Genomic DNA, 17298 nt, shown 5'->3' with positions numbered 1-17298 from the left:
CACAAACTCTCATCTAATTATTAGTCAGGGACATTTAAAAAAAACATGAAATGAAATGGTTTACTGTATGTAAACCATGTGTCATTTCATGTCGGGTTGGGGAATGATTTGGCAGAAGGCGGCAATTGAATTAGCAGCTATTCTGCTAGGAAGAACTCTGTGAAATATAAATATATATGTGTCTCAATGACATGTATATATATACGTATTCTATGTGTCTAGATCTATTCTTTTGTTTCTTTATTAAACCTGTCAGTGTGAGTTTACTGTATAGCGCACTGAATTGCCGACTTTTCTAAAAGACACCAGGTGCGTATTTGTCGCAAGTCACACGTGTGGTCCGTGTGTAATCCGTATTTTTAGCGCACCCGTAGACTTGCATTGGCGTACTATGGCCGTAGTACGCTGACAATCACAGCATGCTGCAATTGGCAAGGACCGTAAAATATACGCAAGAAAAAGACGGCTGATGGGAGCTGCCCCATAGAGAATCATTGGTCCGTGGGCAATGCTTTTTTTTAATGCCTCTCACTCATCCTTATTCCTCTCTAGTGTGATGCCGGCCTTATAGCATAGGCCAGACAGGATGGATTTTCCCACTCAGAAAAAGATGGCGGTCACACCCTTATATGCACTGAATGCACACTGAACAAAATGAGAAACTAGATCTGAGCTGAAAAAGTAAATTAATGTGTATGTTAAATGTAATTGCATATGAACATATGACCTTTACACAGAGAAAACCAAAAACAAAACAAATATCCTAAAATAAAAAAGTAAAAAATAATTTCAAAAACTGCATGAAGGTAGTAATAATAATAAGGGTATTTAGTTAACATAATTTTGATCAAAATAATGTACAAGCCATCCCGCCACATCACGGCAACACTTGTGGGACAGTCCTAACTCTGTGTAAAGGTCATGTGTTCATATGCAATTACATTTTGCATACACATTAATTTACTTTTTCAGCTCAGACCTAGTTTCTCATTTACTTCAATGTGCATTCTGTGCATATAAGGGTGTGACCGCCCTGCTTCTGAGTTGGAAAATCCATCCTGTCTGGCCTATGCTATTACTGGTGGTTCAGTCCCTCAGTCCTTGTTCACATTTACGTCACTTGACAAGTAGAACGGTTTTAAATACAAGAGTTAGGACTGTCCCACAAGGGTTGCCGTGACGTGGCGGGATGGCTTGTGCATTATTTTGATCAAAATTATGTTAAGTAAATACCCTTATTATTATTACTATCTTCATGCAATTTTTGCAATGTATTTTGTACTTTTTTTATTTTAGGATATTTGTTTTGTGTTTTGTGTTTGGTTTTCTCTGTGTAAAGGTCATGTGTTTATATGCAATTACATTTTGCATACACATTAATTTACTTTTTCAGCTCAGACCCAGTTTCTCTTTTACAAGACACTGTAGGTTTGTTTTGCTACCATCTGTGCCAAAATATTATACATTGGAAAGGTTGGACACAATTTATTAAAGCTACAAAATTGAAGAAAAAAAAGCTTTGAAAAGTTGCAAAATGCTTGCACAACACACCAAAATAGGCAAAGTTGGGAGCTGGTGTGAGGTCTGACGGGAATTGGTCATGTTTCCCGCTTAAATTCAACAAAAGCACAGGCTTTTGTATGCCAGAAATGCTACTACCATCCCTGACTGACTGGAGTAGCATTTCTGTTGCTTTGCACGGAGGCACACAACACGTAGGAAATGCATTGAACTTAAGTGGCATTCAGCTCTTAATGAGTTCAGCGCCTACTATTCCTGCAAGATTGGTGTAGTGTGATTGTGCGCTATGCTAGTATTGATGAATCGGACTCTATGGGATTGGCTCATGTGTATCATGTCAGAGGCAGGCAGTCACTAAGATCTCACCTTAAGAGATCACAGGAGTGAGGGTGACCATTAATGGTATAATAGATATGTTTTTATTCAAATGCAAAAAGTGTCCAGTAGTAGGTTGAACAAGCATAAAACAAATTGGTAAGGTGGAAAAAAAAACAATAAGTAGATGAGCGGCACATGATGATAAGGTCTTGGGTTTTCCAAAAGTTGGACGTGACAAAATTGTTTGGACGATGTAGATGTAAGAAAGGTGTGAGGTTCCTATGTAATACAACTTTACTAGTGGTACAAAATCACATTAATAGTAGTAAAAGATGGAATAAAAGTTTTGAGCCTGTATACACAAGACATCAATGACGCAGTCAGATGACTGTATAGCACAGAAGACTATTGTATTGCAATGTTCAGACATACCAGCGGCTCTACTGACCCAAGCGTGATATCTTCATATAATTCTATGCCGCTCTCACGATTTGGTCATGAGAACCAACAGCCTGTCCATGCACTGCAATGAGATTGCCATCCATGTTATAATAATAATAATTATCATTTTTATATAGCGTTAACATATTCCGCAGTGCTTTACAGTTTGCACACATTATCATCACTGTCCCCGATGGGGCTCACAATCTAGATTCCCTATCAGTATGTCTTTGGAATGTGGGAGGAAACCAGAGTACCCAGAGGAAATCCACGCAAACACGGGGAGAACATACAAACGCCTTGCAGATGTGGTCCTTGGTGGGATTTAAACCCAGGACTCCAGCGCTGCAATGCTATCCACTGAGCCACGGTGCTGCCCATCCTTACACATACATTATGCTATACATCCTTTTGATGGTGCCTTAACCACCAATATCCAGGATCCCAACAACAAATTGGCCCAAGTTGCAGGAATAAATATACAGCTGTGGCCAAAAGTATTGACACCCCTGCAATTTTGTCAGATAATACTCAGTTTGTTCCTGAAAATGATTGCAAACACAAATTCTTTGGTATTATTATCTTCATTTAATTTGTCTTAAATGAAAAAACACAAAAAGAATTGTCCTAAATCCAAATTGGATATAATTCCACACCAAACATAAAAAAGAGGGTGGACAAAAGTATTGGCACTGTTCGAAAAATCATGTGATGCTTCTCTAATTTGTGTAATTAACAGCACCTGTAACTTACCTGTGGCACCTAACAGGTGTTGGCAATAACTAAATCACACTTGCAGCCAGTTGACAAGGATTAAAGCTGACTCAACCTCTGTCCTGTGTCCTTGTGTGTACCACATTGAGCATGGAGAAAAGAAAGAAGACCAAAGAACTGTCTGAGGACTTGAGAAACCAAATTGTGAGGAAGCATGAGCACACTACAGTGTGACAAAATGCAAAAAATAGATTTAATGTAGAAATGGGAAAAAAACATTTTCATGTTGCAATAAATTCAGTATAACAATTGCCTGATCTTCAGTATAAGAAATGTAGTTTGGTATGACAGTAAGAAACAGAATAAGTATTGTAGAAGTTCAAAGGAAAATCTATGAATAACCAAGAAGAGATTAAAACATAGAATTGATATTTGTTGATGTGAAAAATATTATAATAGAAAGAGCTGAATAAAAAAACAGTTTGCAGCACAAATCTAGTGTAAAAGTACATGAAAATTAGTAAAATTATTGGAAATTAGCAAAATTTCGAAACAAACATTTTACATTTAATGACTTTTGGGTGGAAAAACTGGGGCCATGGTCAAGAAAAACTTGACAAAGTGAACATTAATTTAAGTGGCGCAAATAAAGAAACAAATGTAGTACAGTCAGAGACTGCAGAACATTCATGTCGCTTGTGCACGACAACAGAGTGATACAACAAATTAATTACAGGCATTTTCCGGTCCTAAACTACAAATCTTTTGAATCTTCACATTGCATGCACTTCACGCTGTCAGGATTCTCCAGTACTGCAGCCGGTGGTCATGTGTGTGCAAGTATGCTATATGCATACTCGCAGTCACATTCCGACTAGATGGGCACAGCCTCGCTTGATGCAAGTGTATTGAGCAAGACTGTTAAAAGTCTAGTCGGAATGTGACAGGAGTATGCATTTCTTAAGACTTTCCAAAATAACAGCTATTCAAAACGTAACACCAAGTTGACAGTTTAAGAACTTTAGAACATAGAAATGCGGAGCATATCAACCACCAAAGATTATGTAGCAGCTAAAAAGGTATATTTTTAATGACAAAGTAAATCATAAAAAACAATACAGAACATATATCTCAAAACACTTTTATCAATAACAGAGCTGTTCAAATCCGATCAAAAATATGGTATCACCCCACAAGCATGAATACGGGGAAAAAGGAACACAGAATCATAATATCAATCAGGTATATACCGTACATAAAGTTCCAGTGCAACTAGTTATACAAAAAGTTGCTAAGAAATGATAGGCTCACTATTACCACATAGGGAAGAATATGTAATGCAATTAATTTTCTAAGGTCAGTGACCATCCAAGTTTTTTAACACTAACCATGGTAAAGAAGGATTTTTGGTACTCACCATGAAATCTCTTTCTTGGAGCCTTCATTGGGGGACACAGGCACGTCGGCCCAAAAACGGTGCAAACAGTTAGGGAGGTTGCTGTGTCGTCCAATGAAGGCTCCAAGAAAGAGATTTTACGGTGAGTACCAAAAATCCTTCTTTCTTTATCGCTTCATTGGGGGACACAGGTTACCATGGGATGTCTCAAAGCTGTCCCCAAGGGTGGGAAACAGAAAACAATGCAAAGAAAAAAACCTAGGACGGCCGGTGCATAGCCGCCACCTGAAACACCTTCCTTCCCAGGTCTGCATCAGATGAGACATGGGTATGAAACTTATAAAACGCTGCAAAAATGTACAATGAAGACGAGGTTGCAGCTAGCAATCTGTTAAGCCGAAGCCTGGTGACAAAGTGCCCAGGCAGTTCCCACTGCTCGGGTGGAGTGAGCCTTTATCTTCAGAGGAAGTTGTTAGTCCTGAACGAGGTATGCCTCCAATATTGCTGAACGAAAGAAAACGGGCAATAGTGGACCTGTAGGCTGGGAGTCCCTTACGACGACCTTGAGAGATGTCAAATAGGGCATCAGGGAGGCGAAAGGGAGCAGTCCTTGAGAGATATACTCGGATAGCACTGACCAGATTTAACTTGTGGAGGGACTTCTCCAGGGGATGAACTGGAGAGGGACATAGAGAAGGAACGACAATTTCTTAATTATTGTGAAGTGAAGAGATGACGCTAGGAAGGAAGGATAGGACCCGAGGGCTACCGTGTCCTGATGGAGAATCAGGAACGAGGAACGGCAGGACAAAGCCACTAACTCAGAACCTCTCCTGATGGACGTAATGGCAACTAAGAAGGCCGCTTTTATGACAGGCGAGAAGATGGAAAAACTTGAATAGGCTCAAAGCGAGCGCACTGGAGTGCACCCAAAGACAAGATTAGGATCCTATGGATCCATCGGAGGACGATAAGGGAGGTGCCAGGTGAGTGACTCCTGGAAGAAAGGTCTTTACCTGGTAACGAGAAGCCAAATCTCATTGAGAAAGGAAACCTGACCCTTAAGGGTAGTGACAAAATTTTGACCACACTCCATTGAAAGAAGACCTTCCAGTATCTGTGATAGATAAGAGAGGATGCTTTTTTTTCTTGCCCTAATTATTGTCTGAATAACCAGATGGGAAAGTTCGGCCACCCTCAGGACTGTGGCATCAACTGTCATGCCGTTGAAATGAAAGACCGAGAACTCTGGAGGATGAGGGGGCCCTGTGAAAGAAAATCTGGATGGTCTGGAAGCCTCCAGAGAGCATTGATGAGAATGTTCACCAGCTCCGCATACCAGGCCATTCTTGAGCCAAGTGGAACTACCAGGATTACAGGAGTTCCTTCCACCTATATCCTTTTCATGACTCTTGGAATAAAGGGGAGAGGCGGAAAAAGATGAGTCAACTGAAAATTTGATCACGGAGTCACTAGTGCATCAAATCCTATGACAAGCAGATCCTGGGACCTTGTTACGAATGAAGGAACCTTGTGGTTCTTCAGAGACACCAGGAGGATGACCTCCGTTGAGCCCCATCTCTGGCATGTTTGATTGAAAATGTCGGAAATGAAAGACCGCTCACCCGGTGCGAGACCCTGAAGACTCAGAAAATAGGCTGGCCAAGTTTCCACCTCAGGAGTGTGTACGGCTGATATTTCGGGAACGAGACGCACCACCCGTCGCAGAATCCTTGTTACCTCTGCCAACACCTGTTTGTTGCGAGTCCCTCCTTGATGTTTTAAGCCGCGGCAGTGACGTCATCTGATTTTATACAGACTTGCTGGCCTGCTAGGAAGGACTGTCAGAGGCGAAGGGCAAGAAGAAAAAAATTGCTCTGATCTCCAGGAGATTGAAGGGGAGAGCGGATACTTAGGAATTCCAGCAACCCTGCACTGAATGATGAAGAAAAAAACGGTTAGTAGTGATGACCTGCCACCAGAGAGGTTGGAAGGACCTCCCTCGAAGAACTGACACTTCCCTCGAAGAACTGACGCTAATAATGTCTGCCAGGTCAGGGACTGCCTCACCTTTAAGAGGCGATAGAATAGGCCGGTCCAGGGAAGCGGTCCTCTTGTCCCAAGCCGACACAGGGGACAGCTGAAGAGAGCGGGTCTGAAACTGGGCAAAGGGAGATGTCTCCATGGCAGTAATTATCTTCAACAGAACTTTCATACAGTATTGTAGGGAGAGAGAAGCTGGTCATTTAGAGTGCAGATCCCTCGGCAGAGAGATAAGAACTTCACCTTTGAAAAGAAGACAAGGCTTGTGTCATGTCAAACCCCATTCACAGAAACACCAGATGCTGGGCTGGGATGAGGGAGAACTTCTCTCTGTTGATGATCTAGCCAAGACGGGCAAGGGTGTCTAAGGTGAACTGAAGACTCTGGTCGCAGCCTCGGCGGGACTCCATCTTGAAATTATGGATCCGAACATGGGGATTCAATTGCTTGAAATCTAAAATTAAACGGAGAGATCCGACTTTCTCCGGGACTACGAAAAGATTAGAGTAGAACCTTGAAAAGCAATTGTTCCGGGAAACGGGTATGATTACCCCTGAGTGTAGCAGGGAAGAGACGGCCTGAAGAACCTCTGGCGCCTGCAACGGATGTCTTAGCAAACGAGACTGAAAAAAACGTCCTCCTGGGAGGGAAGAAAAAAGTTGATTTTTGATTTTTTTTTTTTTTGAGGATGGATCTGTAATCCACACCTTCAACCAGAGGATGCGGCACACAGCAATGATGTTGCTGTTCTCCCCAGAGGAGCAGCAGACTGCATCCAAAGAGGAGGTCAAAAGATTTTGCCGGCATGAGCAATCTGTTATGCCAAATCCGCCATTTCATCCAGAGAAGCTGCCGCTAGGATGCCCTGGCAAAGCATTCTTGCCCAGGCAGACATGAACTTTGCCACCAGGTGAAGGCAAAGATGGGACAAAAGCTCACTAAGAGACACACCGTCTGGCAGAGACAAGATTGTCTTGGAAGACAGGTGAGAAACCGGTGTGTCCACCTTAGGGGACTCTGCCCAGCTACCAACAAGATCAGGGCTAAAGGAATAAAGAATGTCTAGCTGCTTCTTTCCCGGGGAGCGCTTTTCAGGATGTTTCCAGAGTTTAGCCACGATAGTTTCAAATTCCTTGTCATAGGATAAAGTTCGGGAGGGACATTTTACCCACTTGAGGGAAACAGAGTGCTGCTGAGCAGGTGGCTCTTTCTCATGAGATTCAGAGTTCTGATAACTGCCAAGATAGGGCTATTGACCATACCATGTGTCTTTGAGACTTGGTCCCAATTGGACTCAGACTGGGAATCCTCATCCGAACCAAAGGCCGCCTTTGAGGAGGAGGCATGGGGAGAGGAGGGCATCCTAAAGGGGAACTGGAAAGAGCCCGCTTCCTGTTCTTTGTGCCTGGTCTGTCCCTATGAAGGTCATGGTCAGGTTCGTACGAATCACCGTTAGAAGCGTTTGGAGCACTAGTGGCAGCAGACAGATGTGAAAGACATTCCAGGACCAGGGACTATGATACATTTTGTCAGGTCAGAGACCAACTGTAACATGGCCACAGGCCACTCCAGAGGGAGGGGTGTGCTTTCATCCCAGGTGTAAAGTTGTGGTCAGGTAGGTGTATACAAATCACCGTGAAAGGTGTTCGGAGCACTTGTGGAGGTAGACAGATGTAAAAGACGATCCAGTACCAGGGACAGTGATACACTCTGTCAGGTCAGAGACCGACTGTGACATGGCAACAGCCCACTCCGGAGGGAGGGGTGTGCTCTCATCCCGGGCGATAGAGTGCTCCTGTGGGGCAGACATGGTGCAGGACTGCGCAGGAAGGGGAAAGCGGACCTGAAGACAACTTTCTTTTGCAGAGGGCACAGGCATACTGGATCATATTCGACTTAGCGGGGCATGGGCATATGTCTGCTGAGAAGGGCAACAGAAGTACAAGAGTGAATATATCCTACCCATATCCGGATGACCAGCGGTGACCGTGCGTCTGCATCTGTCCCTCTGTAGCAGGCATGGAGAGGTTCTGATCGGTAGAGCTGAGGAAAAACTGTCTGCTGGGACACAAGCTAAAAAGCAGAGCGTAGGCTGTGCAGAGCCGCAGCAAGCATGGTGCTCTGCGGAGGGCGTGCCTGAAAAGCCAGTGGGTACCAGGGACGTGCACTGGCAGGGAGTTCCATGCGATTCTGTCCACAGAAGTGCAATACTGTAATGGAGCATGAGCTGTGCTGAGCCAAGGCAAGAGCAACGCTGCGGTGGGGGGTCGTGTTTACAAAAGCCGGCCGGTGAGGGAAGTGAAAGAACCCCTCTGATTGGCCGCAATGTCAGGGCATGTACCGGCAGGGAGAAGTAGCTCCATGATAGGAGCAAAAAGCGCCTTGGGAAGACGAGCGCTGAATCTGGGGGCATGGCTAATGGTCTGCAGCCAAGGGAAGCCTTTCTATTGGCTGAAAAAAAAAGGGCGCACAATTCAGTCGCAGTAATGAGCTGCCAGAGGAAGCTGGGAGGAGGCGTGGCCCAGAATAATGGGGAGCTATGGCCGTCAATACACCGCAGAGCGGGGGAAAAAGGCACGAAATGGAAAAGCAAGGTGGGAGACCAGTGAGTCTTATCAGCTGGGGAATCCCCTGAGACTGACAGTGGCCGGGGCTGTATGGGGAACAAGCCAGCTCGTCCCCTCTAAGGGAAGATGCCACATGCCTCTGGGGGGCAGGACTTTAAGGGAGGTGATACACAGACCTGCCGGTGTGTCCACGGTCTTCTTCACCGATGAGGATCACATCAGGAGCCCTCTGCTGGGAGAGGGTCGCTGGGAACGGGGATCCTTCTTCCCAGACCGACTCCAGACGGTGCAGAAAATGACATCAACCCCTTATCAAAAGGGTGGAGGCCACCTCTGGTGACCACCATCTTCCTCTCAGCCCTCTCTGAGGAGAGGGGTGAGGTGGGGAATACGCAAAGGACCGGCCTCCAGAAATCACCCTGAAACACCCAGAAAGATGACAGGGGATAAGGTCCTGCCTGCAGGTCTGAGAGTGGGCGATGTGGGTGACACCACACTGTTCTCTCAGTCGCCTAAGTGTGGGAAAACAGGGTGAGAACTTACACCATGTTACCCTGAAGATGAAGAATCTGAAAAACAAAGGATTAATAAAACACAAGACCCGAAAAGGAAAAAACTGAAAATCTGGGGTCAGATCCAGGTCTGCCTCCTACAGACACTAAGCTTAAACTGAGGTACTTGGTTCCTGTCAGTGGGTGGATACTACTGGGGAAGAGCCATTTCATTTTTTTTGCCTAGTGTCATACACCCATGGTAACCTGTGTCCCCCAATAGAGCGATAAAGAAAGCAAGTTATGTCATTGCTGGTTCTTACCCATACTCATGGTTGTGAGTGTAATATGCACCCCTGTTGAAGCAGACACGAAACACCTGTAGGGGCTTGTGCTACACTCACAGCCATAAGTATGGGTAAGAAGCAGCAAGGACATTACTTGCTTTACCACTGTTAGTGTTAAAAAAACTTGGATGGTCACTGAGCTTAGAAAATTAATGGCATTATATATTCTTCCCTATTTGGTAATAGTGAGCTTGTCATTTCTTAACTACTTTTTGTATAACTAGTTGCACGGGCATTTTATGTATGTACCTGATTGATATTATGGTTCTGTGTTCCTTTTTCCCCGTATTCATGCCTGTGGAGTGACGCCATATTTTTGGTGCACCTTTGACCGGATTTGAATAGCTCTGTTATTGATAAAAGTGTTTTGAGATATATGTTCTGTACTCTTTTTTATTATTTACTTTGTCATTAAAATATACCTTTTTAATTACTACGTAATCTTTGGTGGTTGATATGCTCCACGTTTCTATGTTTTAATGCTAATTGGGAGCTCCATAGGATTATAGCCCACATTAGTCCTGGTTGACAACCTATGGGCTATTTTTGTATAATAAGGTTTCTGTATCTGAGATTTTGTATCTTATCAAGGTGACAGTTTAGCAGCTAGAGCAAAAGAGACAAAAGGTTCTTTGTGCATATTCTGGTACTCACCAGAACATAAGTCGGTATACGTGCAACGTGTAAGATCACGTTCATACTGTGTCCATTTGATAGACAAAGCCCAAGAAAAAAATTATTTTAAAAAATCACAATCTCTGATGATCCCCGGAGCACCATCAAATCCATCATCATTGGAAAGAGTACCGTATATACTCGAGTATAAGCCGATCCGAGTATAAGCCGACCCCCCTATGTTTGCCACAAAAAACTGGGAAAACTTATTGACTCCGTGTATAAGCCGAGGGTGCACAGTGAGTGGCCTCAGTTATCTGCAGTGTGTGGCCCCAGTTATGATGCACAGTGAGTGGCCCCAGTTATGATGCACAGTGAGTGGCCCCAGCTTTGCTGCACAGTGAGTGGCCCCAGTTATCTGCACAGTGAGTGGCCCCAGTTATCTGCACAGTGAGTGGCCCCAGTTATGCACAGTGAGTGGCCCCAGTTTGCTGCACAGTGAGTGGCCCCAGTTATCTGCACAGTGAGTGGCCCCAGCTTTTCTGCACAGTGAGTGGCCCCAGTTATCTGCACAGTGAGTGGCCCCAGCTTTTCTGCACAGTGAGTTGCCCCAGTTATGCACAGTGAGTGGCCCCAGTTATGCACAGTGAGTGGCCCCAGTTATGCTCAGTGAGTGGCCCCAGCTTTGCTGCACAGTGAGTGGCCCCAGTTATCTGCACAGTGAGTGGCCCCAGTTAACTGCACAGTGAGTGGCCCCAGTTATGCACAGTGAGTGGCCCCAGCTTTGCTGCACAGTGAGTGGCCCCAGCTTTGCTGCACAGTGAGTGGCCCCAGTTATGCACAGTGAGTGGCCCCAGCTTTTCTGCACAGTGAGTGGCCCCAGCTTCTCTGCACAGTGAGTGGCCCCAGCTTTGCTGCACAGTGAGTGGCCCCAGTTATGCACAGTGAGTGGCCCCAGTTATGCACAGTGAGTGGCCCCAGCTTTGCTGCACAGTGAGTGGCCCCAGTTATGCACAGTGAGTGGCCCCAGCTTTTCTGCACAGTGAGTGGCCCCAGCTTTTCTGCACAGTGAGTGGCCCCAGCTTTTCTGCACAGTGAGTGGCCCCATCATGTTGCTGCTGCCGCTGCCTCCCTTACAAAAAAAACAAAAACCTGTATGCTCACCTCAGTCGCTGCCCCCTGCTCATCAGCGTTGCGCTCTGCAGTGACTGTGCAGGCAGAGAGTGATAGCGCCCTCTGACCTGATTGTCACTGCAGAGGACGCAAGACAGCAGAGCGCAGGGACAGGTGACTATGCCTCCCAACCCCCCGCGTTCATACTCACCGGGTCCTGGCGCTTGTCTCTGCAGCTCCCCTGCTTGTTGTTCCATGTTGTCGGCGCTGCTCTCTTCCTGGTTCAGCGGTCACGTGGTACCCGCTCACTAAATATGCACATATTTAATGAGCGGGTACCATTTGACAGCTGAAGCAGGAAGAGAACAGCGCCGACAACATAGAACAAGCAGGGGAGCTGCAGAGAAGGGTGAGTATGATCTGACACCCCCGCTCCCCCTCCCCTGTCGATCGCCCCCGGTATATGACTCTTGTATAAGCCGAGAGGGGGACTTTCAGCCCAAAAAAATGGGCTGAAAATCTCGGCTTATACATGAGTATATACGGTATGTTACCACAACAAACCTGCCAAAAGAGGGCCGCCCTCCAAACTCTCAGCGTGGGCAAGGAGAGCATTAATCAGAGAAGCAGCACAGAGACGAAAGATAACCCTGAATAATCTGTAGAGTTCAAAAGCAGAGACTGGAGAATCTGTCCATATGACCACATTAAGCCCTACACTCCATAGAGGTGGCCTTTATGCAAGAGTGGACAGAAAAAAGCCTTTACTTACACAAAAAAATTGTAAGGCCCATTTTGAGTTTGCCAAAAGACATGTGGGAGACTCCACAAATGTATAGAGGAAGGTGCTGTGGTCAGATTAGACCAAAATTAAACTTTTTGATCATCAAGGTAAGTGCTATGTCTGGGGCCAAACCAACACAGCTTATCACCCCAAGAACACTATCCCCTCAGTGAAACATGTTGGTGGCAGCATCATGCTGTGGGGATGTTTTTTGGCAGCAGGGACAGGGAAAATGGTTCAGGTCGAAGAATAATGGAGCAATATACAGGGATATTCTTGAGCAAAACCTGTTTCAGTCTGTGAGTGATTTGAGACTGGGAAGCAGGTTCAACTTCCAAAAACACAATGACCCAAAGCATACTGCTAAAGCAACACTCAAGTGATTTAAGGGGAAATGTGTAAATGTTTTGGAGTGGCCTAGTCAAAGCCCAGACCTTAATACAATTGAGAATCTGTGGTCAGAATTGAAGATTGCTGTTAACCAGAGGAAACCATTTAACTTCATGGAGCTGGAGCAGTTTTGCTTGAAGACTGGGCAAAAATCCAAGTGGCAAGATGTGTAAAGCTCATAGAGACTTATCCAAAGCGACTTGCAGCTGTAATTGCTGTAAAAGGAGGCTCTGTGAAGTACTGACTTTAGGGGGAGTGAATCGTTATGCACACTGAACTTTTCAGTTATTTTATCCTATTTGTTGTTTGCTTCACAATGGAAGGAAAACCAAATGTTCAGAGTTGTAGGCATTTTCTTTACATGAACTGATCCAAACCCTAAAAAAAACAGTGAAATTCCAGGTTGTGAGGTAGCAAAACAGGAAAACTTCCAATGGAGGTGAATACTTTCGCAAGCCAACGTATACAAACTTATGTTCCAGCTCATTTATTTGGTTTTGCTGTAGTTTCTTGTCCTTTGTACAAACAGGGGTATGGCCTCCTTTTCTGAGCTAGGCATTTCATCTATATAGCTTCCCATGAACAGATGTCTGAACAGTTGGGTGTGGCTCCTGCTCCTCCCTTATCTACATTGAGGTCAGCTGACACACGTTGAGGTTTTAACACTAGAGATAGGACCATCCCAATTTGATTCACCTTGTCGGATGGCTTTTACACTTTTTTGATCAAAATAGTGTTAACTAAGTTTCCTATGTTATTTAAATGTACTATTACTATTTGCGTATTTACAGTACTTACTACAGGGTATATGCTTATTTTGTATTGGTTTTTTTTTTTCCTTGGGTTGTGTCTGTAAAGTGGCCACAGTGTGAACCTGCTTCTACACATTACAGATATACCAACATATGTTCCTGCTCATTTCTTTGGTTTTGTTTTATATACTCTAGTTGGAATAAGAAAATCCCTGATAATACTTTTTATTTTAACAAAAATGTAAAATTTGTTTGCGTTTTTATTGTCAAGTTTTGGAAATTCTTCTTTATAGCTTCTTTTACTTCATTGTTCCTCAGGGTATAGATGATAGGATTTAGTAAAGGAGTTACAATGGATGGAATAACAGAAATGATCTTATTCAAATGTATAAAATCACCGGTAGTAGGTCGAACAAACATGAAAATAGTTGTAGCATAAAAGACAATCACAACAATTAGATGGGATGCACAGGTAGAAAATGTCCTTTGTCTGCTAAAGGAAGTTGGAAAATTCATCGTCGCTTGGATTATGCAAGTATAGGACACAATGATTGCCAAGAAGCATCCTAGTATTACAAAGCATGATGAAACAAAAACCATCTTCTGAATATGTGATGTCTCGGTGCAGGACAACTTAATCAAGGGAGCAAAGTCACAGTAATAGTGATCAATCTCATTTTCAAGACTGAAGGAAAGTTTTGAGATCTGTAGACAAGGGACAACTACAACTATGAACCCACAGATCCACGAGCCCAGTAGTAGTGTGGTGCAAGTACTTTGGTTCATAATCAATAAGTAACGTAATGGATTGCAGATAGCTACAAATCGGTCAATGGCCATTACAGTCAGGAGAAAGTTTTCAGTGGCCCCAAAAGAAAAGTGGAAGAAGAATTGAGTTAAGCAACCAGCTTGAGAAATAGACACTTCCTTAGTTAGCAAAGCCCAAAGTAGTCTGGGAACAGTGACCGTAGGATACCAAATCTCAAGAAACGAGAGTCCTCCAATGAAGAAGTACATGGGTTTGTGTAGACGAGGTTCATTTTTAACTATGATGATAATAAAGGTATTGGCTGTTACAGATAACATATAAATGATGCAAATGAGAATAAAAATGTATGATCCGGCACCATTCAACATTGAAAATCCCACAAGAAGAAATTCTGAAACAGTGGTCTGATTGTAGCACCTCACTTTTAAAATTTCCATCTGAGAAGAAAAAGGGAAGCTAAAGAAAACACGTTTTGAGAATGAGCAGTAGCTGAGATGTAAACCTAATATAGGAGCCAATAACATGAAAATAACTTTTTTTAAGTTAATACAGGTAAAATAGAAAAACACATCAATTGGGTCATTGAGATAATATGACCTTATCATGGAAAGTACATGAAGAAAGAAGAAGGATTATCTATATATACAAAGGCCATCATACCCCTTAGACTAACGTTGGCCGAACAAGCTGATATCAACAGGTTCAATCAACAGTGTAATGTATACAGGGACCCTGACTCTACCACAGACAGATGATACTGGGGAAGAAGAGCATTTCCAATTTATGACTCCTTGTCGATACTTTCATCATCTAAAAGATAAGTCACCGCCAGAAGAATCTGGCAGCTGCTCTATCACAAAGTGTTCTACAGACTGAGTGCTTCTATGTATGGGAGAAATGGCGGAGATAGCTACCAGAAAAATGTTCGACCAGCCCTTCATTTTTCTGACAGCTATCAAAAGTGTATGGGAGGATTAAGACCTATAGATACCATATATCCCACACTATATATTATAATACTATCTGCAAATCTCAATTGTCCAAATCGGATGTTTTCCAGCACCAAAGGAAAGTCGTTAAAACATAGCCTTTAACCATATAGGATAAAAAAACGGCAGAAAGTGAATGTATTAAAAACAAACATAATTCTTACCCGTTTCACGTAGAAAAACCCTATGTTTAAGGGTTTTTCTACCCAAAACATGCTAGCATTAAGTTTTGGGTTTTTTTTTTTAATATGTGCACATTCTGCATACTTGGTGCACCACATACAGACCACAGACTGTCCACCTTGGAAGTCTCCTAAAATATTTATCTTTAACACAGGAGTGGTGAGCTGAATGCACTTTTTCCATTTTTGTAACTATCTTTAAATATTAATATAAAGCCCTTTTTAATATTCCTGATGGTATAAATAATTGCAATGAGCCTTTTAGTGTCACTGGGAAAGAAAATGTAAATTAAAAATCTGAAAAAGCAACAGTAAACAGCACATAAAAGTTAGCTGCAATCACTTTAGTAGCCAGAAGAAATAAAACATACGCTAACTCTTGAAAACTCAACTCGTTTCTAGATCATTTCTTGTACTGATGCTACCATTGACACAAGCCTACTGCTCAGGGTTGCAGGAGGTAAGATGTAGAAATAAAAGAATTCATTCCATAACATCAGCACATACATCCTGCAAAAATGTAACTGTGCAGCATCGAAATATACATTCTGCCTGCGTTACAAGATGTTGCCCAGTTATCCATGGAAATAAAGAACATGCTTATTGATGTAAGGTACTCTTATGGGAAAAGCAGAAGTCGCACATTTTTATGAAAATATATTGGTCCACTGGTATTAATTAAAGTGTTAGAGTAAATTACAATTTCTAGTTAACGATGCAAATAAGAATATAACAAAGGAGGGAATAGATATCAAACCCCAGGGTGTAAAGATGTTACAAAACAAAACAATAATGTTGCATTTTTTCTCCAGTGTATTAAAATTAGCTGTGGGCAATTTCACAATGATCTTGGGGATTTATTTTCATTTTAAACAATTTGATTTTAATATTTTTTCTAAAAAAGTTAGATACTGTAGATGGAAAAGCCCCAAACCATGAAGATGCAAAGTAGATTTCTACAGTCGATAAAGAAGTATATCTATCTGGTAGATATCACTCTGCTTGATTGGCCAGCAAACTCATCTGACCCTATCCCTATAGAGAATCTATGGGGTATTGTCAAGAGGAAGATGAGAGACACCAGACCCAACAATGAAGACGAGCTGGAGGCTGCTATCAAAGGAACCTGGGCTTCCATAACCCCTCAGCAGTGCCACAGGCTGATCGCCTCTATGCCACACCGCTTTGATGCAGTAATTGATGTAAAAGGAGCCCCGACCAAGTATTGAGTGTATTTATTGAACGCACATTTCAGTAGGAAAACATTTTGGATTTTAAAATCAGTTTTCAAGCTGGTTTTATAAAGTATTCTAATTTACTGAGATAATGACTTTTGCAGCATGTGCACAGCGGATTTAGTTTTCCATAGGTTTACATGGTACTGTAAACCGCATGAAAACTGCTGCGGATCCGCAGGACCAAATCCGCTGCGGATCCGCAGCAAAATTCACAATGTGTGCACACACCCTAAGAGAAATAAACACATGAAATAGATCACGCTGTTAGTAATGACTTTATCTAATATATGAGTTTCACTTTTTGTATTGAAGAAATGAAATAAATTAACTTTTTGCTATTTTAATTTCGTGAGGAACACCTGTATATCTAGACAGGTAGCAGCTCTTGGGCGAGCATTCCTGTGTATGAGGAATGAGATAAAAAGAACTTATCAAACTGCCAAATGACCATTAAGCCAGCAGCTATCTGTTGTCTACGGGAGTCTTTAGATTCAACAGTGCGTAAAGAGGTTCAACCAAAACTGCAACTTATCCTTGGGATTGGAGATGGGTTGTGATCAGTTGGGAGTCAGCCTTCGGAGACCCCCCTGACTTTGAGAAAGGAGGTTCTGAGTGACCCCTATGAATG

At 43.1% G+C, this 17298-nt stretch overlaps 1 protein-coding gene across 1 annotated transcript; it reads right to left on the bottom strand.

Annotated features, from left to right (window-relative positions):
• Positions 1-13717: 13717 nt before the first annotated feature.
• LOC141048177 (olfactory receptor 6F1-like) lies at positions 13718-14866 on the bottom strand. The gene has a single exon (XM_073543638.1). It carries the CDS (start codon positions 14864-14866, stop codon positions 13718-13720), a length of 1149 nt encoding a protein of 382 aa, XP_073399739.1.
• Between the last annotated feature and the right edge of the window lie 2432 nt (positions 14867-17298).

The sequence above is a fragment of the Dendrobates tinctorius genome, unplaced genomic scaffold, assembly GCF_039654945.1.
Source record: "Dendrobates tinctorius isolate UK_male_01 unplaced genomic scaffold, ASM3965494v1 ptg000133l, whole genome shotgun sequence".
NCBI classification, from domain to species: Eukaryota; Metazoa; Chordata; class Amphibia; order Anura; family Dendrobatidae; genus Dendrobates; species Dendrobates tinctorius.
This window is presented reverse-complemented; position numbering and strand designations above follow the sequence as displayed.